Here is a 26,967-nt window from a genome sequence, read left to right as displayed (position 1 = left end):
AAGGTGCTGTTGCTGAAAGAGGACTCAACAGTTGTAGAAAGAAAGGGCTTAGTCCCGGCCTGGACTTCTAGTAACTTTTCTCTCAGCTGAGAAGTATTTGGATATTAATCAGAAATATCTCCACAAGATTCAAGAAGCTCTAGAGGTGAAGCAAGTCTGTGAAGGACCAGCATGGGAATCCTTTACTCTGAGGTATGTAGCCTTTCCGGAAGTAAGATTCCAAAGGTGTTGAAAATTGTTCATGCTTTTCAAATGTGATTTCCTGACCCTGGTAATATGTCTCCTTTTTCTCCTTTTAACTTTCTGTGTGAGTATGAAGTCAAAACAAAGTCCTATGTGCTAATCTTTTTGATATTTTTAATGTTTTAAGGCAAATTGTTTTGCAATGCTAAAATGTTAGCTAGATTTAAGTAGAGAGTGATAGACGTGTTTCTTGATGTTCAGATGTTTGTGGGGGTAATTTGGATCTTTCAAAATCTAGTTTATAAAAGTGGAATTAATGGAGTCGTGCTTTTCTGATGTCAAACATCCAGGGGAAAAGTGAAAATTGCACCCAACTGGATTTTCCAAACATACAAAAGACGGATTGGTTTTTTATGGAACTGCATGTACAGACTAACACCTGTCAGCTTGGTATTTAAACGAAAAGTCACCTCTAGCAATTTTTAATAAAGACTTTCCCTGTATAGAAGAGGGATAAAAAACAGAATATATTTTTGATCATTTTGAGTTTTTTCTTTTCACATCTGATGGATACAAAAATGCTTTTTCTTGAATTGAAAGTAACCTATTAGAATCAAATAGATTTTTAATAATATTTCAAAGGATTAGAAGCGAGTAATGCTTAAAGAAGAGTACAAGAGGTGTAATGACATTCATGATTTACTCCCTCTCCTCTGTAACATAATTAACTGGTTAGTCTGCATTTCACTGCAAATGCTCAACAGAACCTCCTTTGGTGGTTCTTCTAATATTAAAGGCAGTTTCTCCTTATTTGCAGTTACTTCTAGTGGCAGTTGTGTGTGTGTCTTTCTATAGTAAATGTGCTCTTTGATTAGTTTATAATTCTAGATATGTCTTGCTCAGTGATTTTAGTCTGGTGAAGAGCTCATGTATATGAAAATGTCAACACATGTAATATTCTGAAATGCTACTCTGGTATTTCTCAAACTTTAGATGGCCTGAGTGTCAGGGAGAGGAACGTGTTTAAAATGCAATTTCAAGGGCCCCCATCCCGGAGAGTCTGTTTCACTCAGTCTGTGGTAGGGTCCAGAAACCTACTTTTTAGGGGAACATCCCAGGTGATGCAGGTGATCAATTTACCACCCATGGGAGAGAAACATTGCTCTAGGCTATTGCTTTTCAAATTTTAATGTGCATACAGATCACCCAAAGATCTTGTTCAAATGCAGATTATTATTCTGTCTCTTGGTGAGGCCTAACATTGTGCATTTCAGCTCCCTGATGCTTATGCTGTTGGTCTGTGGATCACACTGTGAGTAACCAGGCTGTAATCTAGACCGGGGGAATAATCGCATTCAAGTCTCTGCATGAGCAGTGCAATTGTTTGCTGATTGGGTGTTGATTTGGCAAGTGGTTAAGTCAAGGCAAAGCAAGTTAAGACATGTTGAATTACTTATATGTATCAATGAGGATATCCCCAGAAGTGGAATAAATGTTTCACTTTTCAGATATATCAAGGACAAAACAACCTGGAATTTACTATGATATTTAAAAACAAATATAACAACCACACATACAAACACACACACACCTAAAAAAACCCTAACTTACCTAGAAGCTCATAGGTAATTATTCAAAGCTCATAATTAATATTTAATCAAAGATAGTCTAGGGTCGTGTTGAAACAAATGTTGTTGCTGTGTAACCACCGGACTTTTAAACAGGGCTGATTCATTTAAACTCTTATCAAACATATTTGTTCATACTATTTACAATAATAACAAATATTTAATTGTGCTTGATATATACCAGCCTGTTCTAAGCACCTTATGTGTATTACCTCCTTTAATGCTCACAACAACCATATAAGACAGTCATTATTATTCTTGTTTTACAAAGGAAAAAACTGAGGCAAAGATAGTTTAAGTAATTTTCCCAGAGTTATGCAGCTAAAAAGTACTTAGTGGCTGGAGGCTGGGGACTGGGATATGAGACCTGTGTTTGTACATTCAGAGAAACTCTTCTTATATCACTGATGAAGGGGCTAAGTTCTTTTTCTAATTGCTACCTCAACAGGGGCATCATACTCCAAAAAGGAGTTGGTCTTAACCACGCTGCTATTCTCCAGTCCTCCTCCCCACTAGGGTATGCTATTGCCCTTTTACCTCAGTGAAAAGAACATGGTAAACTAAATCCAAGTTTCAATGAGGAACATTCTACTCCTATCCCGCAGAGGAGAAGAGTTGTACCACAAAGTAGTGCAAAAATTGGAAAGAAGGAAGATGCATAAGAACTTAACTGAAAGAGCTCAGGAATTCATGCTTAAAGAATCTACAGAATCTTCTGTAGACTCTTGATCCTGTCTGCTCTTCTGAGTCAGCTGAGTTTGGGAAACAGACCCCAAAAGGAATTTCTTGAAAAGTCATATTATAATGATGTATCCCTTTAAACTTTGGGAAGGTCTAATAGTAACGTTATCTAGGAGCAGAGGGATACACACACACTAGATACACACAACATACATGTGCACACACACACACACACACACACGTACGTACCCTTAATTAATCCTTTGGGAATGGATCTATTTTTCAGAGAGGCAGGTGTTACTATAGGAAAAGGGCATATGGTTCAAAGAAGAGAGGGATCATTTTTAAACATACAGTGTCCAGACAGGGCAATTTAGGTGATTCAGGGCTTATTGGGAGAGATGGTACAGTTGAGGAGGAGAACTCCCGGGAGACAGCAATAGAATTGTAACTAATGGGAAGGCCATTGGACTAGAAGTCAAGTAAACCTAGAATTTGGTCCTGATTGTGCCAGGAACTCTGTGGAACCTGGGGGAAATCATTTAACCTCTGTGGATCAGAGTTTCAACATCTATAAAACAAGACAGCTAGGTAAGATCCTATTCAGCACTTAAATTGTGTCATTCCATGATACAGGAAAAGGAAAGTCAAAGACAATTGGGAAAAAAAAAAAAAAAAACAAAAAACTCCATCACAATCTTACCAGGTCTCTCTATCTGCTTTGTTTGTATATTGAACCCCTAGCAAATTTTTGGCATTCTAGATGCAAAAAGAGTACCAAAGGCTTCCATCCCAATTGGTTTCTTAGTTCTTTCCTTATATATTGTAAGTAATTTTACAAATTATAATGTGATGCTAAGTCATGTTTCAAAAAGGAAATGGTAACTTTAATGTATGAACAGAAACCAGGACTGAAAATTTGTAAATATTTATTCATTCATTCACCCATCCCTTTATTTAGTCAACAATATTTATTGATCACATACTCTATTCCAGGCACATGCTAGCTCCTGGTATATGATGATAACTAAAAGAAAAGTGGTCCCTAACCTCTTGGAGTTAGTAATATAAAAAACGAAAATACAAGTGAAAAAAATAAGTTCAAATAGTGAAATGAGAAATTGAGGAAGAAACAGGATAAAGAGAGAGTATATAAGGGGGGAGGGGAGGGGCGTATATATTTAATTAGGTTTGACCTGAAAGGCTCCTCTTGGGTAGTGACATTTGAACTGAGCTCTGAGGCACAAGAATCCAGTCTTGGGATGCTGGGGGAAAGGGTGTCCCAGACAGAGGGAATGCATACACAGAGAATCTGAAGCATGAAAAGCTAGGCCTATTGGAATAATTGACTGAGTGGTATGCGAAGGGTAGGCTGGTGAGAGCAGCTCACCTAGGTGCAGGCAGTAAGAGGGACTATTGTCTGTACAGAATTTAGAGACTAATAAAACTGGTTAAAAGGTGATTTGTTTTTATTATTACCATATTCCAGCAATTCTAAATAACATCTGTTTAACATGGGCTTCCCCACCTGTGGGTAGCTATTGTTTGACAGAAAATCCTGGTGCCCAGGAGGCAGTGGGGGTGACAGGAGCTGACGTTGGTGAGGTTGTCGGGGCCGATCATGCAGGTCTTGTAGGCCAAAATGGGAAGCTTCGATTTTATTCTAAACACAATGGAAAGCAATGAAAGGATTTTAAGAAGAGGAATAATATGACCCAATTAATGTTTAAGAAGGTCACTCTCATAGCTGTGGGATAATAAATTGGAGAGCTGCAGGAGGGGAAGCTGGGAGCCCGGAACAAGCTGGTGCAGTGCCAGGAAGTGACAATGGTGGTTGTATTAGACGGGGGGATGAGTTTGAGATAAATTTTTAACTGCAAATTTTCCTGGTTTGGAAGTAGGGAGTGAAGGAGAGAAAGAAATTAAAGTTGATACCCAGGATTCTGCCTCAGACAAGCTAGTGGTTGGTGGTGCTAAGAAGATGGGAATTCTCAGAGAGGGAAGGAGGGGTGGGCTAGGTGCAGAGTTCTGTTTAAACATGTTACATTAGAGACACTTGTGAGACATCTGGGTGGGGATGGAAGATGGATACAAGAATGCAGCTAGGGCAAGAAGTAACAATCTGGGGGGTCGGCCCCATGGCTTAGCGGTTAAGTGCGGGCGCTCCACTGCTGGTGGCCCGGGTTCGGATCCCGGGCGTGCACCAACGCACCGCTTCTCTGGCCATGCTGATGCTGTGTCCCACGTACAGCAACTAGGAGGATGTGCATCTATGACACACAACTATCTACTACTGGGGCTTTGGGGGAGAAAATAAATAAATAAAAAAAATTAAAAAAAAAAAGAAGTCACAATCTGGGAGTTGTCTGCATATGGATGGGACATTTAAAGCCATAGGAAAGGGTGAGTCTAGCTAGGAGAGAATGAGGAGGAAGCGGGGCACACCAGGTTATAGGAAGGCATGGTTTTGTCAAGAAGTAAGGAAATATAGAACAACCTCCTCTGAGCATCTCTCTCTGGAGTTTGTAACACTCAGTAAACACAAACATCTTTAGTCAAACAGGAGATTTTTTTTTTTTTTTGACACATCCTTTCTTTATTCTAGAAATAAAAGTTCCAACTTCTGTATGTGAAGTTAGTTAATCAGTACAAAATGTAAGTGAGGAATAACATGTTTTGAGTCCTGTAAAAGGACAGGGGTACAAAATACCCTGTACCCCAGAAGGTCTCCTTCTTTGAGATCCCAAAGCAGGAACATATAGTGGTTAAGAAACCATCCTTTGGGATCAGAAAGACCTGGATTCAAATCTCAGCTCCACTAATATCAAGGAGAAAGCAGGAGAGGAAAAATCCCCCAACAAACTTGTTTTCTAAGGAGGAGAAAATAAGTCATTTTATTTGAATATAACTAAGACTGCATTTCATTGTTTGCATGTGTATATTGCAATAACAAATCATTTTTGGCTAAATAAATCGACAGTTTTCTTTCAATCAACTGAAAAAATTCCATTTCTCTTTTAAAGAACAGTCTAGCAGATTATTTAAAATAAGAAGGCACTGAAGAGATCTCTTACTTTTAGCCATAAAGATTGCATAGACTCTAAGCAATAATTCTTTTAATTAAAAGTCTATGCTGTTTACTTATGTTATATAATGGCTTTTTAAGACATAGCTCCCCTAATCTTAAAACTATTAAGACTAGAATGCTTTTTTGGAAAACCTCTGAAAAAGAGATGAGAGTGGGAAGTGTTTACTATTCGGGAACCCAGAAAGTACAGCAACAAGATGGTTCGCACACTGACTAACTGGAAAGTCTTAAAAATGAATTTCTAAACTTAACATAGGTCATGTCAAAACTCTGCAAAATCTTCCCATTGAACAGAATAAAATTCAGTCCTCACCATGGTCCAAAGCTCCTTGGTCCCAGTTAGCTCTCAAATTCCTACCACTCTCTTCGCTCATGTAGCCACACTGCCCTCCTTGCTATTCCTAGAATACACCAAACAAGCAGTCATCTCAAGGCCCGGACATTCAGTTCCCTTTGTTTAGAAGGTTCTTCCCCCTGAAAGTTAGCTGGCTCGCTTCATCACCAATCTCTGCTCAAATCTCACCTTCAAGAGATCTAAAAGAGTGGCCTTGTCATTCCCTACATATCCTCTTATTGTGCTTTATTTTTCTTCATAGCCCTTAGCACTTCCTGAAAACATTAATTTCAGTTTCTCATCTCTTCCATCTCCCTCACTAGGATGTCAGCTCTATGAGGGCAGTGACTTTATCTTGTCCCCTTTTATATTCCCAGTGTCTGCCACATACCTGACACCGAGTAGGTGCTTGAAAATATTTGTTGAATAAATGAATGAGAATTTAAGTTCAAAATAAGATCATTTTTTCTGACTATAAGGGTGGTGAGACATGGAAAGATGCTGTAAATCTCAATTTAATGCTCTCTCTCTCCAAAGATTTTACATCTCAGCTAATTTCTTTCTTTTTTTTTTTTTTTGAGGAAGATTGGCCCTGTGCCAACATCTGTTGCCAATCTTCCTCTTTTTTGTTTCCTTTTTTCTCCCCAAAGCCCCAGTGCATAGCTGTGTATCATAGTTGTAGAGTTGTAGCTCTTCTATATGGGACGCTGCCTCAGCATGGCTTGATGAGCAGTGAGCAGGTCCGGCGAACCCTGGGCCACTGAAGCAGAACGCGTGAACCTAATCACTATGCCACCAGGCCAGCCCCTCAGCTAATTTCTTAATGCTCTAAGCAATCTCTTGGCTCATCGGCAGGGGGAGAGATGAAATACTTCTCGAGACATTTCTGGTCCTTTGCAGTCTCGTGCCATCCCGTACATGCTTCCATTGCTTGTCTTTAGCAAGCACAAATTTTAAAGCCGCAGGCAGCTGCCAGGGTAGGCTTTGGCAAATAAAATGGTGTCCTCTTCATATTGGTGAAGGTTGTCAACATCCACCTAATGCCACCTTCCCACTGGTGGCAAAGGAATATACAACGACAGAGAAAAGAGGCAGCAGCCCAAGCGTAAGTGTAGGATAGCAGGGCTACGCTTAGGGTGAGAACTTTATAGATGAGACTGAGTTCCCTCTGAAACCTGATGCCACGGATACAGGCACAGTGAAATTTCATCTGGGGAACTCCAGGCCCTGTTTAGGTAATCTGCCAAGTGTAAGGAAATGCGGTGTTCCCAGGTCCATAGACACTGGATTCTTTTCACCCTCAGGAAAATACTGCAAAGTGATTGAGAACTTAGCTCAGTGTCACATAGATTTAGGTTCCAACTCTTACTCAGGCTCTTATTAGTTGAAGCTACTTAACCACTCTACTGTGCTTCCATTTCCTTCTCTGTAAAATGTAATAATAATAATAAAACGACTCTTCTTAGTGGGTTGCATTGAGCAGTAAAGGAAATAATGAGAATAAAGGACCCAGCATGGTACTGCATATATTAAACGTTTACATTTAAACATTTGTTTAATAGCTATTGTTATTGATTTAATTTTTTTTTAATTAGAGCGTTTCCAGTGGTTCAGTGACTAGCATTTTAGATTTTTTTCATCAGAACCCAGATTAAACATATTCTGCCCCCTCCTTTTTGACTACATAAACCATAGAAATATCATGACATTCCAATATTTCAGTGTTCAAGCTACATTAGTTTCATACATAGAAGCAATTTAGTCTAACTCCTTTTTGTTCTAGGAAATAATCCTGCACGTGAATCACGATTTACTTTTGGGCTTCTGAGTACAATAATTTTTAAAAATTTCTAGTTTCTTAGATGAATCATCATTTACTTTGGGGGGTCCTGGGTATTATGATTTTTATGATTCCTAGTTTGCTGGATGCTGTAGAGGAAGGTATAATGATAGATTGCTAAATATCAGTTTAACAAACACGTACCTTACCTTGTAGAAAATAATATAGTAGGTTATGTGGGAGTTACAAGAATGTGCAAAATAAAATACTTGTTTTTCTCCAAGGAGCTTACGAGGGTCATAAGACCAGACACAAATATTTCTTCTCCCAATCAGCCCCCTCTGGGAAATTCTTGAATATAGGTGACTTCTAATTTATAACAGCTCATCTGCTTTCATAGTCAAATTTATTTTAAATAGATTTCATAGTAATAACCAAAACTTATTTTACACCAAAATAATCCAACTAATCGTTGGATTAACAACTTCTTCTAGTAATTGGTAACACTAAAATAAAAAATTTGAAAGATGGAAAATGTCTCATTGCATGGATGCATGATCAGACCACATGAATCTTCAGGATCAAGCAAACATTTGGGCAAAGGCATTGTTTCTCTCCAACATGCTTAAGATTAGGTGTGATGAGGACTCAAAAGCAAAGAGAGTTTTAGTAATGTTTGTGAGTGATTTGTGGCTTCACCAACAGTTGGCCTTTGGCACGCATCCTATTAGGGCCTAAAACAAGGTAGGATGGGTCTATAGTCTAGCAACCTCAGGATTTCCCATTTCGGTATATGTGAATGAGAATTCTTCCCTATACAGGGTATTTGAAAAGCAAGGAATTAGGATTTATCATAGGAAATCAATAAGAGTTGGTTATAGGAGAAGGAGGTGAAGTGGATGGTAGGGCAAGAGAAAAAGGTTTTATAGAGATGCTTTCCTTGGGAAAGGTAAATGAAGATGAGGGCAAGAAACAGTGGCTTTAGAACCACACTCTAATGGAAGCTGGCCTCCACCTGGGAAGTAGTGGTAATTTCTGAGACAAAATCAGAAAGTCATTATACGTCTGGATGAAGGACCAGAGAGAGGAAAAAAATCTTTTTCTCAGTATGTGTATGACCCAAAACACAGTAAAAATTATTTGCAAGTATATTATTGAAACTACAAATCAGAGCAAACCTATAAAATTTCCAGTAAGGAAGGATTGGTAAATGAAAATTAATAGCACTATATCGATTATTCCTTCCTTATAGTGTGCCAAATATCACTGATATTTTCTTTATTTCCTGTGTATTGTTATTGTTTCATGTATGTAGAATGTTTATGATGGTGTCATAGCTTCACTCATATCCTGGTCCCCTATCCTAAATTCTTCAACTACAAATTTTAGAGGATTTTAGTAATTTTATTAGCTGAATGCTAGGAAGAGACTACTACGTAATATGATGCAGAATGTGGTAAGTGCTATCATATACCCATGTGAGTGCCGACCAGGTTTTATTCATCTCTGCATCCTAGAGCCTTGTACAGTATCTGGTGAATATTGGGAGCTCAAAGTCTCTTCAACTGAATTGAAAAAAATACTCAAGGACTATAGAAGCTTCTGGAACTTTTGTGGGTAGTTTATCATGACTTAGGGCGTAGAGTTACATGGGGATGGGAGAGTCGTTGTAGGTCAAAACCTACAAGTAAATACACCAGAATATGAATTCTAATTCTGTTTTTTACTAGCTATTAAGAGCTCTTGGCCTCAGTTTCCTCATCTGCCAAATGGGATAACACTTCTCCACTCCAAGGTTAAATTAGATGTTGGTAAACTGCTTAGTCGTGTAGCTGGCATATAAGAAAAGTACAATATATAGTTGCTATTTTGACTATTAAATTTTTCACTGTTATTTGTAATTTCTCTCCAAAACAGATTTACATTTAGAGATTTGGTGCAAAAATACTTGTTTTGGTTCATTGAACATTTGGAGACATTGGCTATTGAGAGTTCAAGTCCTGGGCCTTTCTCCAACCCACCCCTCTTGTAGGTTGGGAAAGCTTACAGAGAATTCTTGGGAGTATATGTCAGTTCCTCTTGGTGGTGTGCTGGCTGGAGCTGGCTGGAGCTGGCTGAAGCCAACTTGAACTGGTTTGTGAGAGCTGATTTTGCCCACTTCCAAGTTCAGTGACTTCTCCTTGGGAGCTTGCAATTAGCCAGGTGGAAGTATTTACACCACAGAAGTTGACAAACACGACAAAGAAGGTTTTCTTTCTTTTTTCCCCACATCCTTTTGGAGAGCCAGATGTTACACATTTAAGAGCATGCCACTACTTCCTGTTGGCTCTGCACTTACTTCTTTGGTGGTCTGAGGTAATAGGGAGATATCAGGGCTTCTGGTTCGCTAGATTCTAGCAGCTAGAACCCACCCTTCCCCCACCCTTTCTCCTCATCACTGGGGCAAAGGTTTTCTTGCCCTCTCCTGGTCTTCATTACTGTGACCTTAGAGCTTCTCAGATCTGACGTGTGGCAATGGGCCTTCTTGAGCTTCCTGGCAATGATGACAACGTCATATTCTCAAGCAGACCCCGCTGGAGAAAGAATAGAAAATATACATAAATGTGTGTCCTGGCTTGATTTCCCCTCATTGCTACTACTCCTCATAATCTAACCACTGCTGGGACCTTCCTTCATGTTACATAAAGGCTAAATGGGCCTACAACCTGTTAAAAAAAAATCTTTGTGCCTTTTTTATTTGTCTGAAAGAAAGAATTTACTAAGAAATTTATAAATCACAATATGTGAAGAAATGAGTCATCAGATAGAAAGGCTTGAGATTAATTGTACAGATCAAATAAAAACCTTCAGTATTGTTCCCTAAGATGTCTTAATTTGAAGAGGAAGAAACATAGTCTCTTTCCTTTTCTGAAAAGACATTTCATTAGTGCACAAGGCGCTTTACCTGAATCATTTTACTTTAAAAACCACAAATCCTCCTCAGAAGTTGTTATGGAACATTTTAAATGGATGGAGCTCAGCGTGAAGATGGTTAATAAGCAACTTTTCAAGTCCTCTGAGCCTCAGGTGGAATTCCACATGGTATTTTCTCAGCCTGAGAATTAGGGCAGATCCATTACACTTTAGGGGAAACGATACTGAAAAGTGGGGGTGATGGGGAAAATTTTACTTTTAGAGACAACTATAATGTTGCAAGAAGCTCAGATATTTCTGTATTATTAGAATAATACCAAGTATTTTTCTATTACAGTTGGAGGTGTGCAAAATATGATTATGTTAAATAATATATTTTAGTTAATCATCAACATACTGGATGTGTCATGTGCTACTCAGGGACATTTCTTAAATTTTAGGTCCTGGGAAAGTGGGACAGTGGTAGGTCGCTAGCACTAAGTTCTTGGCTCTTTTTAAAGTCAGATATGTGGGAGGATTAAAATGCACAAAAAGTTGTTCCTAATATTCCAAGTTTCCAGATTTTCAAATGCCCTTTAACTAACAAGAGTGTAAAAGTGCAGTATTTTGTTATGGCTTTACTTTCATTGTGGGGCTTATATCTTCTACCTTTGTGGTGGTTCTCAACCCTCACTGTGCCTCAGAATCCCCCTGGGAACTTTTAAGTAGCACTAATGCCCCCACCCTACTCTCATAGGTTCTTATTCAATTGGCTGATACTGGGACCTGGGCCCGTATTTCATTTTTTACTGAGGTAACACTGGTTTATAACATTACATAAATTTTAGGTGTACATCATTATATTTCAGCTTCTGTATAGACTGCATTGTGTTCACCACCAAACTCTAGTTTCCATCCATCCCCCTACACGTGTGCCCCTTTACCTTTTTCACCCTTCTTCCACCTCCCTTCCTCTCTGGCAACCACCTCTCTGTTCTCTGTATTTATATGTTTGTTTGTTTGTTTATCTTCCACATATAAGTGAAATCATATGGTATTTGGCTTTCTCTGTGTGACTTATTTCACTTAGCGTAATACCCACAGGTCCTTCCATGTTGTTGCAAATGGCAAGATTTCATCTTTTTTTATTGCTGAGTAGTAGTCCATGTGCTTCCCTCTCATCACCCTCCATTGTGTGTGTGTGTGTGTGTGTATACACACACATCTTCTTTATCCATTCGTCAATTGATGGGCACTTAGGTTGTTTCCAAGTCTTGGCTATTGTGAATAATGCTGCAATGAATGTAGGAGTGCGTATATCTTTTCAAATTAGCGTTTTTGTGTTCTTTGGATAAATATCCAGAAGTGGACTAGCTGGATCATATAGTAGTTCTATTTTTAATTTTTTGAGGAATCTGTCTACTGTTTTCCGTAGTGGCTGCACCAATTTACATTCCCACCAGCAGTGTACAAGGGTTTCCTTTTCTCCACATCTTCTCCAACACTTATTATTTCTTATCTTTTTAATGATAGCCTTTCTGATGGGCATGAGGTGATATCTCATTGTGGTTTGATTTGAATTTCCCTAATAATTAGTAATATTGAACATCTTTTCATGTGCCTGCTGTCGCTTATTTACTCACCAAATATATATTGAATGTCCACTATGTGTCAGGCATATGCTGGATGCTGGGGATACAATGTTGTACAGGTACAGACATAATATCTGCTTTTGTGTAGCTTACAGTGAAGTTGGGGAGATAGCTGTTAGTAACCCGCATACCTTTATTTACTTAGATCAAAGATGTGGCTAAAGGAGTGGTAGGAGACGAAGTTGGAAAGACAGAATGTGTGAGATTTGGAGAATGATGTGTGTCAGCTTGAGGACGCATCCTGATCTGATTGGTCACCACTGAAGGTTTTCAGCAGGGAAGTGATGTGAAGCTGCTGTTTTTGGAGGATGGGTTGGGGGCTGGATGGGTGAGACAGGAAGAAATAAGGCCAATTAACGGCTAGTTTTGCAATAGTCCTGGTGAGAGTGACAAAGATCTTTGAACTAGTACTCTGGCAGTGAAGATGAACAAAAGGCTTCTGAGAGTATTTGGGATAGACTCATCATGGTAATTTCCCAAGTTCTCCAAGTTCTCCTCTACACCCAGAGTTCCTCTAAGTTCCAGAAACTTCAGAGGCCAAGAAAATTCATAATAGCTCTTCCCTCAACCCAAATGGACAGCTCCCTCCTCTTTCTCATTCCTAGCATGTCAACCAACACTTTTCTATTGGACTTCCCTTCTGTCTGTTGTTGGTGCTTTTATGACCCTGAGCTGCCCCCTAGTGGAGACTAGGAGTTTATAACAGCATAGAATCTTCTCAGCTGTTTGTATAACGCCTGCAACAAATTGCTTGTGTGTCTAACTAAGCTAGGAAGACACTTTACTTTTCAAACACAGAAACTCTGTATTTAGCATACAGGAAGCCTAGGAAAGATGGAAAGATAAGATCAGGTTAATAGTATTTTAAATAATGTCACTCAAGTGGGATTGAGAAAGCGTTAGAAGGCACCAGGTGACTGGCAGGAAAACTGTCCACATTTTCCCTTTCTCCTTTCAGTTACTTCTCAATACAGATTATGAGGAGCCCGAGCATAATGGCTGTATTTGGTGTCCTATGAGAATGTGGGCCCAGTGTTGCCAAATCTTTCACTTTTTTTTTTTTTTTTTTTAGTGAGGAGATCAGCCCTGTGCTAATATCTGCCAATCCTCCTCCTTTTTTTGCTGAGGAAGATTGGCCCTGGGCTAACATCCGTGCCCATCTTCCTCTACGTATATGGGACGCCACCACAGCATGGCTTGCCAAGCCGTGCGTCGGTGCGCGCCTGGGATCCAAACCGGTGAACCCTGGTCCAACGCAGCGGAGTGCACGCGCTTAACCGCTTACACCACGGGGCCGGCCCCACTTTCACTTTTTTAAGAGAAGCAGGAAAGCCAGATTACTACGTGAAATATTTCAGGTTTTTTAATGTTGTAATTTAAAATTTTAAGAAAAGAAAAACAAACTCTATAGCTACCTGTTTTCAAGCTCTACATGGTAGACCATCAGTTCCCAAATGCTAGTCCATGATTGGTAGTGATCAGTGGCCATTTTTCACTGGTTTATGGGGAAATTTTAAAAAAAGGACAATGAAATAGGTTTTTCCATACAGCTAAATCTATCTAATATGAAGATAAACTGCTTTGTGTCCTCTGTGATTATATTCTTATATATTTTGTTAAAATATCTTTGTTTTGTACTTATATTTATGTTAAAATACCTTTTATTTTATGAAATGATGATATTGCTTCTAACGTATTTAATTGTCAAAATTAAGAGTTGGTGACAATATTGTCTTGTATTTAGTTTTGTTTTACTTATTATCTAAATCTAAATGACTGGGCATCACTGCTAAGACCATGACAATTCACTAAAAGTTTTTGAGCACTATTTGTGCTTAGAAAGCACTAACCCTAGACCCTAGCAGTTGATGTGGAAGGTGTATTTGTTGGGGAGAGACTCATGGTCGCAGAGTGTGAGAACCTAGAGGAACTTTTTCCTCACTTCTTTATTTCATGATTGAGGACACTGAGACACACTGACAGGAAGAGATTTGTCCACCTCACCCAGGGAGTTAGTGGCAGAACCACAACTACAACCCAGTTTTCTGACACCAAATAAGTGTTCTTTCAACTGACCTGGTCATTTCTCTATCTCTATCAGGTCATTTCTCTCAACAGACACTGCTGAGCTGGACTGGAGATAAGGCCTAGGAAAAGGAAGACATCAGGGTAGTAGAAAAGGAGATTCGTGTAATTGTGCATTTGTATTGCAAGTTGGAACCCCCACATCACGCTCATTTCATTTTGGGGTACAGAGGTTTGCCTCTTATCTACAATTGAGTTGATTTTCCTTTGGGATGTGTCATGAGTATGTCTTTGGGTTTAAAAGTATCTTACTTTTTTTGTGTGTGTGAGGAGATCAGCCCTGAGCTAACATCCATGCCAATCCTCCTCTTTTTGCTGAGGGAAGACTGGCCCTGAGCTAACATCTGGCCGATCTTCCTCCACTTTATGTGGGACGCCGCCACAGCATGGCCTGACAAGCGGTGCGTTGGTGCGTGCCCGGGATCCAAACCCGGGCCACCAGCAGCGGAGCGTGCACACTTAACCGCTATACCACAGGGCTGGCGCCAAAGTGTCTTATTTTTAATGGCTCACTCTTTATGATATTTGTTTGTGTTAAAACATGAGTTGATTAGCAAATGTACCACTCGACTTTCTCACAGGTCTGCCCCAGCTGCTGCAGGTGCTTGTGTACCTAAATCTATACTTCTTTAAAATTGTTTTCTTATTATTTGCTGTGTGTGTGTGTGTGTCCCCTACATCCCCAACGGGTAAATAAAGTTCACATGATTATGAGTAATATATTTTATACTTTTTTCCCTCTAGAAAATGTGGCTGGCATGCAGTAGAGGTTTGACTTTGTTACCAGATTAAACAATGACTTAATAAGCAATAATAGTAACTTCCATAAATTCAGCACCATCCACATGCCAGGTATTATTCTAAGTGCTTTTTGGTACACTGTCTAAAATCAGTCTAAAAATATTTAGTGTTTGCCTCCCATGTGCCCAGGGCTGTGTTATACTCTGGGGATATGGTGGTGAATCGAATGATATATCGTCTATCCACGTGGAGTTTATAGCTTGAACTTCAATCCCTCCCTCACTCACTGCTGCCTCAGCCCCTTGTGATTCATGCTAGCCTGAAACACAGGATTATAAATCATAAGAGTTACAGTCATGCCGGTTGCTTTGAAAGAGTGCTGGAATTGGGCGAGACAGATAAAATGGAAATTAAGTTATGACATGAGGGATGAAGAGAGAGGGGAAAAGTGTTTTGGGCAGAGGGAGCAGTAAGGGCAGAGGCCCAGGTGAAAGAAATTAAACATGGGGTATTGAAAAAAGGAGAGAAGTCTGGAAGGAGAGCAGAAGGGAAAAGTGGACTTGAATACAAAGAACACTGATATATTAACAAAGTAGATTAACAAGATTTAATGTTTGATTTGATGCGGGGAGTGATAGAGAAGGAAGAGTTGATTATGACTCTCAGGATCAGAGCAACGTCACTTACTGCAACTGTCAAGAGGAAGAGGAGGACCGTTTCTCCTGTTTTCTGTGGTGAGGGAGAGAAAGAGATGGGGTCTGCTTAGGTCTTGCTGTTAAACTCCCATTTTGCTTTGCAAAACTCCTTATAATGCTTTCTAAAATAAAAAGCATCTAATTGCAGTTAATTTTAATTACATAAGTTATTTGTATATTCTTTGTCTAAAATAGGTCTTTTCCACTGTGCTGAGTTCCTTGAGTACAGGGGGCCGTGCATCTTTGTCTCATCACCTGGTGCTGCCCTTTGTCTCATCACCTGGTGCTGCCCTAAAATCTTCCAATATGCCTATTTAATCTTTAGTAAAATCCTGCTTTTCTGACAGGCATCATCTATCCATGAACACAATTTCCTTACTGAGTTGCATCTGCAATATTGCATCCATCTGTTCACTCATTTATCCATTTGATGAACATTTCTGTCCATTTGATGGACAAGAAATTTAAGAAATCATAAGAGGTTCCTCATGGACTTAACGCTTGTTCTAGACTTAAGGCTAGGGATAAATGAGACCAAAAATCTCAGCTACAAAGCAATATATTACAATTTGGAAACACTTGAATTTTAAGTTATTGGGTAATGATTTTTTTCATATTGTGGTTTAATTATACCTATATTTCAAAATCTGCTTGTGTTTTTCTCTCCTCAGCCCATCTGCCAGGCGGCCTATCAGAATGACTTTGGTCAAGTGTGGCAGTGGGTGAAGGAAGACAGCAACTGTATCAACGTTCAAGATGGCTTTAATGGAGACACTCCCCTGATCTGCGCTTGCAGGCGAGGGCACCTGAGAATCGTTTCCTTCCTCTTAAGGAGAAATGCTGATGTGAACCTCAAAAACCAGGTGAGGCCATGACACGTGAGTGGAGAGCGTAATTGACCATGGTAATTCCTTTCTCCTCACATCAATGGAAGTAGTGAATGTCATTTTCTCATTGCTTGTAGCTCCTTATACCAACAATTTTTTTTTCTTTTGCCTTGCTTTAGAGAGACTGACACATACTGAGGACATTTGATTAGGCTAAAAAGTAAAATAAAACATACTTCAATCAGCAGACATATTTTGTGGTGAATTATGTCCTTGTACTTCTGTAAAGGAAGAAATTGGTTCACTCATTTGACTGGATGGAGCGTCTTTCTTTTTTTCCTTCTCCTCCCCTTCATACTTTTCCTTGCTCTCCCCATCCTCTCTCCCCAATCCTCTACCTCACTATTACAGAAGTAATGGGAAAGATTTCCTGGAAAAAAAATATTGACCTGGCGGTGCTATATCATTAGTTAGATTTTTACCTACTATGTCAGTGTTCTGATCTCCAGAAGATCCTAGAGTTTGCTTATAGAATGAAAGAATTCCAGTGAGAAATTTGCCAAGGACAAATAAGCTCATGAAGCAGAGGCTACTTGGAGCCACACATAAAGGCACAAAGAATGTACTTAAAGATGCAATATTTGCTGACTTGGAGACTTCAGGATCAAGAAAGTGCAGAATATGTGTGTTTTTGCTGTGAACATCCTTTCAGAACCCCTTCAGAACATCCAGTGTCTGCATCATGGTAAAGGCAACGTTTAAAGTACACCGAGTAATTATAAAAAAGCATTTTGTAATAATTATGAAAGTCCTGTATCTACTCACATACACTCAGTGAGGAAAAACAGCCCGTAGGGCCCCACTTGCCCCTTCCAAGTCAGTTTAAAGACCAGCTTATTTGGAGTAATAATGTATTAACAGAAAATGGGTCACTAGTGGACTTTCTTATTTGTGCTTACTATTTTTTGTTTGGTTGGGTTTAAAAGCAAGTAATGCCTGTGCTGAATCTGACAGATATGCAGCTTCGTAGAGCATGACATGATCTCCCTAGCACACAGCTGAGGAACCAGGTGTGTGCAGTTGGGTGAGAGGGAGTGGTGAAGACAGATGTCTATGCGTTTATATCCTCTCGAAAGAGACTTGCTCATTAGGAGGCCGAGGGAGGGAGAAGTTTGACCACACAGGGACAGGGCCAAGGAGTCACCCTTATCTCTGTTTTGCAGAGAATCTGAGCCAACCTGCTAGTACCCTCCGGTATCATGAAAATCATGGACAGGACTTTAGTGGAGACTTTAGGTTAATAGAGATTTTATCAGAAGAAGTATTTGGTTTGCATTTTCTGTTTTTAAAATATTTTTAAATGTTTAACCTTTTTCATTTTTCCCAAATACTAATGTTGGTACACTAATAATTTGAACCAGTGCCTTCTCATTTCTTGAATCTGTGTTTATGAGTTATTTGCAGGAGTGCTAGACAAAGGCCTTAAAAACCAACAAACAAAAAAGCTCTGCTGGTGATTCAGATGCACCTGCCTAGTAGAGGGCATCGATTCTATGGAAAGAAATTTTTTTTTTTTTTTTTGTGAGGAAGATCAGCCCTGAGCTAACATCCATGCTAATCTCCTCTTTTTGCTGAGGAAGACCGGCTCTGAGCTAGCATCTATTGCCAATCCTCCTCCTTTTTTTTCCCCCAAAGCCCCAGTAGATAGTTGTATGTCATAGTCGCACATCCTTCTAGTTGCTGTATGTGGGACACGGCCTCAGCATGGCCAGAGAAGCAGTGCGTTGGTGCGCGCCCGGGATCCGAACCCGGGCCGCCAGTAGCGGAGTGCGTGCACTTAACCGCTAAGCCACGGGGCCGGCCCTATGGAAAGAAAATTAATTAAAACATGAAGATACTTTTGTTTTCCGGTGTGTCCAATTGACCAGGATTAAAGAAGAAAATCCGGTGTTGATCAGGAAGGAAGTTTAAATCATGCTTTTACTGGAGCACAATTTAGCAGCACAATATGAAAGAATTAATACTTTTTATTCCCGGAATTATATTTTTAGAAACTTATGCTAAGGACAAATTTAGAAATGTTGACCAAGCTTTATGAATGAGGATGCTTAAACAATATTATTTATAAAAATGACAAGTTAAAAACTTGAAATGTCCAACAAATAGGGTTTGGCTAAATAAACTAGAGTAACTCCATTCAGTAGAACGCCATGCAGCCATTATAGTCATGTTTAAAAACATTAAATGGCGTGAAAAAATGCACGTATGCTAAATGTCTATTGAAAAAAAAGCAGATATGATTTTGCATATGCAGTATGAGCCCACATTTTAAAATTCCACATATATGCCTTTTTAAAGGCTGGAAGAAAATACAGCAAAATGCCAACAATTAATTCTGGACTGTTTGATAATGGGTGATTTTAAATCCTATCATTATATTCTTATCTAGTTTTACAGAGAACATATATGCCTTGATATTAGAAAAACAAGAAGTACTCTTATTTAAGAACAGTGCCTCCCCCAAGTGGAAATTAACCTCTCTTTTTTCTCTAGCTTTCCCACTTTTCTCATTGATTTGATTGGTATTCCAATCACCATAGCCTGTTTTGCATTATATTTATTTGTGCATGTTTCTGTCTACCTTAGTTTGATTATGAGGCCCTGAGGCTTTAGGGATCTCCCACAATCCCTAGAAGCTTAAGTCTCTCACCTGATAAATATTCACATATTTGAAGAATTAAATTGAGTTATTTCCGTTGTTCTAGCAGGGCCCGAACGCATGTAGGAACATAGAAAAATTGCCATGTGGTTAAGATTTTCCTATAAAGAAACCACAAAACGAATGATTTCATACGGTAGATGATTAAGGGATAACTATAGCTTTTCATATTAAATTCAGTCCTATGTTTACAGTCCTATGTTAAACTAATATGTATATATTTTCAAAAATTAAAATGAGTGTGAAAGTCTACCTTTTGATGATTTGTAACATGTATATTTCACTTGTCTTTCTGTGGCCCTCCCCCCAGCTTTTTCTTTAGACTATACACTGTTTAATATTTTAGTCAATGGAAACCTGGGTTTATTAATTAGACATACTCCACAGAAAGAGGTGCCATGGGTACCATAAAAATAAGTACAAACTAAAATATTGATATAGTAATCTGAAAATATGAAATTTGAGATGAATTATTTTATTCCTAAAGAGTTCTTTTCTTAATTTTTAGAAAGAGAGAACCTGCTTACATTATGCTGTGAAGAAAAGATTTACCTTCTTTGATTATCTACTCATTATCCTCTTAATGCCTGTCTTGCTTATTGGGTATTTCCTCATGGTGAGTATAACACTTCTGAGAGCAAAGGGTAAAGGAGTAGGAGATCAAGAGCATGACTCATCAAGTTTTGCTAAGCCAGTGAGATGTAAAGAAATAGGACAAAATAAGCTCTTGGTCTGTACTCTATAAAGGACGTTTCTAACATTCATGTAGTACTCTGAAGTAAAGCAAGAAGAAAGGTAGCAAAATAGATCATTCAATGGTAAAATAATCTGTGCAGTATTTATTTAGAAAAATAACCTTGATTATGAATCATCTGAAGGGAGCAAAAAAATCCTGAATATTAAAAAAAAAAATTCCCTCTCTTTCTTTTTTCCTTTTTTGTAAGAGGAGTTTGTCTTTGTATATTTTTTTCTGAGTTTCTGATTTTTAAGGAACCACCCTGGTTGTGAGTTAAAAAAACAGATCCCAAGAGATTTGCATCCCGAAGTTGACAAACACAGAAGATCTTTATAGAAAATTTGAAGCCCACCTTTCACTTTGATAGATTTATTTATGCTTGAATGAATCTTTGGCATGCAGTAATTTTCTTGAGTAAAGAAAGATGTAGTTATGCAGTCATATTATGAGTGGAAGATGAAGCTTGAGGTTTTTTTTTTTTTGTTGTTGTTGTTGTGAGGAAGATCAGCCCTGAGCTAACATCCATGCTAATCCTCCTCCTTTGCTGAGGACGATCGGCTCTGAGCTAACATCTATTGCCAATCTTCCTCCTTTTTTCCCCCCAAAAGCCCCAGTAGATAGTTGTATGTCATAGTTGCACATCCTTCTAGTTGCTGTATGTGGGACGCGGCCTCAGCATGGCCGGAGAAGTGGTGCATCGGTGAGCGCCCGGGATCTGAACCCCAGGCCGCCAGCAGCAGAGCACGCGCACTTAACCACTAAGCCATGGGCCGGCCCTAGTTTTGTTTTTAAATAGAGTGACAACTTTGTACTGACTCATTCACTTTTTTGCCTCTGGTTCGCTTGTGGCCATTTCCATCTTTGAGAGATGACTCAACAGATGTGTAATTTACTCCAGTTAAATGACCAAGCTCCCTTCTCTTTCCAGCTAATAGACTGTGGGTATTAGTTATCTCTGTTGACATAAGCTCTAGAACAAAGCCTGTCAGTTAGAAATGTTATTACTTCCTTGGGTATTTAAATGTTACAGAATTTGGGGAATTAGAATTAAATATGGTAATGTTGATTTTGATGCTTGGATTTATAGGAAAGAGAAAACTATAAGTCACTGATAAACACATAATCCGCTTATATCCTTGAAAAGTTCTTGAAAAATTAAATGTGCATTTAGTGCTTAGCGTTTGAATATTTTGTAGTTTTGAGGCAGGCGGGGGATCAGTCATTCATTTACAAACCTTTTTAGAGATTATGAAGAAACAGTCATCATAACTATGATTAACAAGGCTCATTCAGAATTTGTTGACAAACAACCCTGGTTTCTAAGACAGTTGAATGTTTAAAAGCTGGAGGCCCAGGCAAAAATACTAATTGTAATGAATATCCCAGCTCCGATTGCACATGTATCCTATTTATTCATGGGGCCTGAAATTGTAAGTTTGTGATACATAAGAGATAAGCGACAGGAGAGGAAATTATAGAGGAAGAGACCAGAAAGGACTGTGTTACTTCAGAGAAGGGTAGGAGGAGACAGGCAGGTTAGATATCGACACAGGAAGGAAGCACAAAGAGAGAAGACAACTGGGTGGAGCTTCCTAACTGATAAAGGGGCTGTACTCCAGGACATGCCCACCTGAGCAGGGAGAGCTGTGCACCCTAAAGCAATGGGATGTTCAGGGGATGCTCAAATTATCATGTTGTCAGAATCTCAGGGGACTAGGCAGGAAAAGCGGATTTCTGAGGAGCCTAGTTAATTTCCTTCATTTGTTCAGTCATTCAATACATACTTAGTATGGACCTACTACATGCCAGACCCCATGCTGGGTGTTAGGGATACAAGGAGGAATCAACGAGAGTAGTCCTTGTCCTCACGAGAGTTAGAGGGTAGTGAAGAATGAGTCATTAATCAAATAATGGCAGAAACACATGTAAAATTACCATGAAGTAGGTGGTACAGAGAGGTGACCAGTGTTTTGAGAGCCCAGAAGAGAGGGATTTCAGCTGGCCAGGTAGGTGAGGGAAAGCCTCCTGGAGGAAGAGATGCTTGGGCTAAGATATGAAAGATGAATTTACCAGGCAAAGAAGGGAGGGAGGGGGCTCTAGGTAGAAGGAACATTCAGTGCAACTATTCCATGGCACGAGGGATGCTAGTGGGAATGAAAGGCTAACAAAGGCCAGTGTGGCTAGAGCAAGGTGAGCAAGGAGGAGTGGAATGAGATGGCTTGGGCCATAGTGGAGGCCAAAACATATGGGGCCTTGTAGGCCTGGCTGAAGAGTTTGCTTTTGTTCTCAGAGCAATGGGATGTTATTGAAAGGTTTTGACAGGAAGGGAAAGACAGGTCACTGGAACCCATCCTCAGTGGGATTTGGTAGGTCTGGGGTGAGGCCCCAGAATTTGCATTTCTAGGTTCCTAAGTGCTGAGGATCCTACTCTAGGACCACACTCAAGAACCATGGCTTTACCTAGTTGATGTTGGAAGGGGGTGAGGGGGTGGGGGAAATTTTTAAAAAGATGCATAGACGCATGGGAGTATTGGGATTAAAATGAAGCCTCTTGATTGGAATAGTCCAGACATAAGATGGAGAAAATGTTTGTAAATAAACCTCTCCTGTACTTGCTGTTTGTAATAGGTATCAAAGACAAAGCAGAATGAGGCTCTTGTACGAATGCTACTTGATGCTGGCATCGAAGTTAATGCTACAGACTGTGTAAGTTTGAATCTTTAGTCATTTTGAAATGCTACTCAAAATGGCATTTGTAGGTAGTGTAATTGTCATCTCTTAACTTGCTTCCTTTATTTTCTAGACACTTTTACATTTGGTTTTCTCTTTCTTTCCTTTTTTTTTTTTTCACTGCCAGTCAGGCGACTTTGAGGTTGTTTATATACTGCCACTAAACTTATGAGAATAAAATTTTTATTGAATATAGAACATTTTTAAAAGAACTGCTCCACCATTGGTGAGAAGTTAAGGAAAACAGAGGCTCTGATAAGAAAATTCCATCCTCAGTAGTTCAGAAGCTACTGAGTCAGACTGACTACGTGTAGGCTTGCCGCTTTTTAGCTATGTGAGTTTTGGCAAGTTATAAATTTGTTTGACTCTTAGTTTCCTCTGTAAAATGAGGATATCAATAGTACTTACCTTACAGGGCTGATTCATGCAAAGCACTTAGGGTGCCTGGTATGTAGAAAGCACTCAATGACTCTTAACAGCTGCCGCTGCAGCCAAGGTCCCAACCCACTGATGAGAGAGTCCCTGTCTATAAACTAAAGAAAGAGATGGACAGAGGTCAAAGAAAAAACCAAGTGATGGTAAGAGCCGTGATAACAAGAGCAGCATCAGCTGACTTCTTCCTGTTTATAAGAATAAGGTTATGTTTTCACCTTTTATCCCTGCACACTAAAACTCATCTTCTTCCCTTAAATGATCATACATTGGTGAAATGTTTATTTGTATGGAATTTTATTTGTTTATATTGATTGAATAAAATTTTGGGTTCCCAGTACTTTATTAAAAAAGTAGGCAAGTAGAAATTTGATTCCAAAAACCCAACATTCTATTTGTGATCCCTAATTTATTTTATGTGTATGCACATCTGTGTGAGTGAGTCAGTGTGTGTGTGTGTGTGAGAGAGAGAAAGAACACAAGAGAATAAGTTTATGAAATGTGTGTTTTCCTTTTATTTCAAATAGGATTTTTGGATTAGTTTGGGTAGACTACTACTGTGCATCAACAGTTTCTTAGATAACTTTGAAATGTATTAAGTAAGATGTTATTAAAAATTAAGTAAAAGATTTGTTGAAGGTTTTTCTTGGTCTTTTCATTTAAATTCATAAGGTTTAAAACTTGTGCCTATGACCAAAATTTCTCTAGGGTATTTTTCTAGCTATCTATGTTCATCTCTATTTCTAGACAGAGATGTTACATTCCTGTGTGTACACATGTGCACATACACAGACAACAGATGCAGACACATACTTTTCCCACCAAACATATTTCAAAAACGATCTGCATATTAAGATCAATTTTACAACTCTAAATAATGCAGTGTATTGTATTTTTAGGTAATTGGACTGTCTTTATTTCACATGGAAATATTCAGAGCCAGAGCTTCCATCCCTCATGTCATCACAATAAAAATAAGTGATTGCAGCATTATCTTCTATGATCTTAGAAGAGTTCCTGGGGAATAAGATCCAGCGTTAATTCTATTAGTCTTGATAGTCAAGGATATTATTTCTTTACTTACCAAAACCATGGTGGTTTGGCTGCTTTTTGAAAGGCAAAATTTCGGCCACAAATGATCCAGCTACAAATTTCTTTTGACCTGTAGCTAGTGTTTTAAATTAGTACCAACACAGTAAATCCACTATTTTATAACACATAAGATAAGCTACAACACACCAAGTGTAGGACACTTCAGTGTCGAGCTGCACTGATCTTGTAGGTGTGCTGTAGCAATATGAGCACCTGTCACCTTCTTCAGACTGTGGGCATTTTGACAAGAACCACAGAGGATGATATTTGCAAAAAGGCCCTTCTTGAAGAGAAAAGATGGTAGTAACACGATCAAGGTGGAAATTGCCAAGACATATAGAATGCTATAAAGAAACTTTGGGAATTCAGCATCAGCTTTTTATAAGTTGCATTTTTTAAATTTGGAAAAGAAAATGAGAAAGGAAGATATTAATGGGTTATAAGACATTAATAATATACACACGGGGACAGAAAAAGATTTTTTAAGTCCAAACAATGTAGTCGCACATAGATGGTTTGCAGACTGTTTTGCTTAGCTGTTCACGACAAAATGTGAAAAGTACTTGCTAAAGAAGCTACAGGCTACAGTCTGTAAAGAGTTGGACTGATGAGCCGCAATGTTGGCCCTTTGTGTTTCAGTATGGCTGCACTGCATTACATTATGCCTGCGAAATGAAAAACCAGACTCTCATCCCTCTGCTCCTTGAAGCAAATGCAGACCCCATGATAAAGAATAAGGTAAGGACTTGTGGACCATGGTCTGAGGTCCTTCCAGCAGCACCATCTTCTAACTTCAGCTTTGTGTTGAAGTAAATTAATCGCCTCTGATGTTGTTAACAGCAAAATTAATCATCCTCATTGAGGAATTAAATTATCCTATTACTGTTAGAATTGAATGACATTCAAAGCCCTTGCCAAGCCTGAGAGTCCATTGGTCTAAATTGTTTACTAGACCCTTTGCGTTGACATTTGACTCTACTGGAAATAAATAACTATAATTTCTTTTTCTCCTCAGAATGGTGAGAGTTCTCTGGATGTTGCACGGAGATTAAAATTTTCCCAGATTGAATTAATGCTAAGGAAAGCATCATAATCCTTGTGAACTCAGACGGAGAAGCAGAAAAAGTTGAAGGACTGGATTCTATCTCCATCTTGGCCTATTGGTCTGTGGGCCACTCAGCCTGGATGCCGCCATTTTAGGGGGATAATGACGGTTGTCATGGGAAACGTTTTTGAATAGCTTTGTATTTATGTTTTTTGCTCAGTGGAGTTCAGCAAACTCAGTGTCTGCTGAAGAGGATCAGAGTTATCTGAGATAGTATTCTTTCTTCTCAGTTGTGTCCCTCTTAAAAAGAGGCTGTTCTGTCTATATCACGTCCTAGGAGACAAACTGTTCCTCTCAGGCCCCTTTAAGTAGTAACAGGAAGAATGGAAGCATGTACATTTGTATAGAATGGTGTGGGTATGTGTGTGAGTTTAGAGAATCATGTAAATATTCCTTTGATCAAACAACCTCAACAAAAACATTTATCAGTTGTCGGTGATGGGAGTGTTTACACCACAGAGATTGGTAAATGCTACAAATGAAGGTGTTTTTTTCTTTCCAGAGAGCTAGTTTACCAGCACACTGCTAGACATTTTGGTATCATTTTACAAATAAAAGCCGTCTTGATTTTGAACAAGACTATGTAACTATCAAGATGTTTGTTCAAAAATATCTTTATGATTCTTTTGTGAATGCAAGGCAGCTACTAAACTTGTTCTGTTTATTTTTATTGATAAAATTTAAAATTTTATTGTAGATTATTTGGATAAAGGATTTCTTTACAAGAAATAGAGGTATATTATGAAGTACTATCTGGATTGTATTTCGAGATGAGAGATTGAATATCAAAATATCTCTCTCAACTCTCTCAACTCCCTTGTCAATGAGACAGAGTAGAGATAAACATATTTAAAAAATGATTGAATTTTGCAAAGCAAGACTGAATCATGAATAGCTTTAGACATAGACTAAACCACACTATGTGTAATAACAAGTATGATCTAAGAATGAAAGATTTACCATTGTTGAACAGAACAAAGGTCTAATAAAAATCAAATCCAGGAATATTTATTGAAGTATGTATAAGACTTTAAGGTACATGTTTTGTGAGGGAAGTAGTAGTGTGTAGATATAGATTCTAAAGCCCTTAAATATTTCTTAATAAATTATTTAAGATCTATTTACACCAAACTGAGTTATCAGGTGACTCTGGAGGATGAAAAAAAGAAGTGAATTTCACACATCACTATACCTTCGACACACACTAGTATATCTTCGATTTGGTTTCAGGGTTTTGCAAAATTCTACTATGGCTCATGTAATTTATAACTATCATCTTTGAAACTGTCTGAAAATTGGAAATTTTTTTAAAGAAATAAATCCAGATTTGTGAATGAGTTGGGGTGATTGTCTAACAGTAACTTTGTCAAGATCAAAGGATAAAATACAGGACAATTTGTTTTATTACGCTCATGAGATTATAAAATTTTCTCCCTAGCTTTTGATTTTTGAAAGCAGAAAACCAGGCCAGACATTTCTGGCTATTAGGTCTCCTAAGAACAGGCTGTAAACGCTCAAACAAGCTTGGACTAGAATCAAGGTACTGAAATACACATACCTGATTTAT

The 26,967-nt window shown here is 38.7% G+C and overlaps 1 protein-coding gene across 1 annotated transcript; it reads left to right on the top strand.

Moving 5' to 3' along the window:
- ANKRD22 (ankyrin repeat domain 22) lies at nt 1-26,737 on the top strand. The gene is made up of 6 exons (XM_004439984.3): nt 1-192; nt 16,431-16,622; nt 19,814-19,921; nt 22,670-22,747; nt 24,935-25,033; nt 25,311-26,737. The coding sequence occupies exons 1-6, from the start codon at nt 172-174 to the stop codon at nt 25,386-25,388; spliced, it is 576 nt and encodes a 191-aa protein (XP_004440041.1). The 5' UTR covers nt 1-171; the 3' UTR covers nt 25,389-26,737.
- Nucleotides 26,738-26,967: the final 230 nt, after the last annotated feature.

The sequence above is a fragment of the Ceratotherium simum genome, chromosome 6, assembly GCF_057802395.1.
Source record: "Ceratotherium simum simum isolate JZ-2026a chromosome 6, ASM5780239v1, whole genome shotgun sequence".
NCBI lineage: Eukaryota > Metazoa > Chordata > Mammalia > Perissodactyla > Rhinocerotidae > Ceratotherium > Ceratotherium simum.
This window is presented reverse-complemented; position numbering and strand designations above follow the sequence as displayed.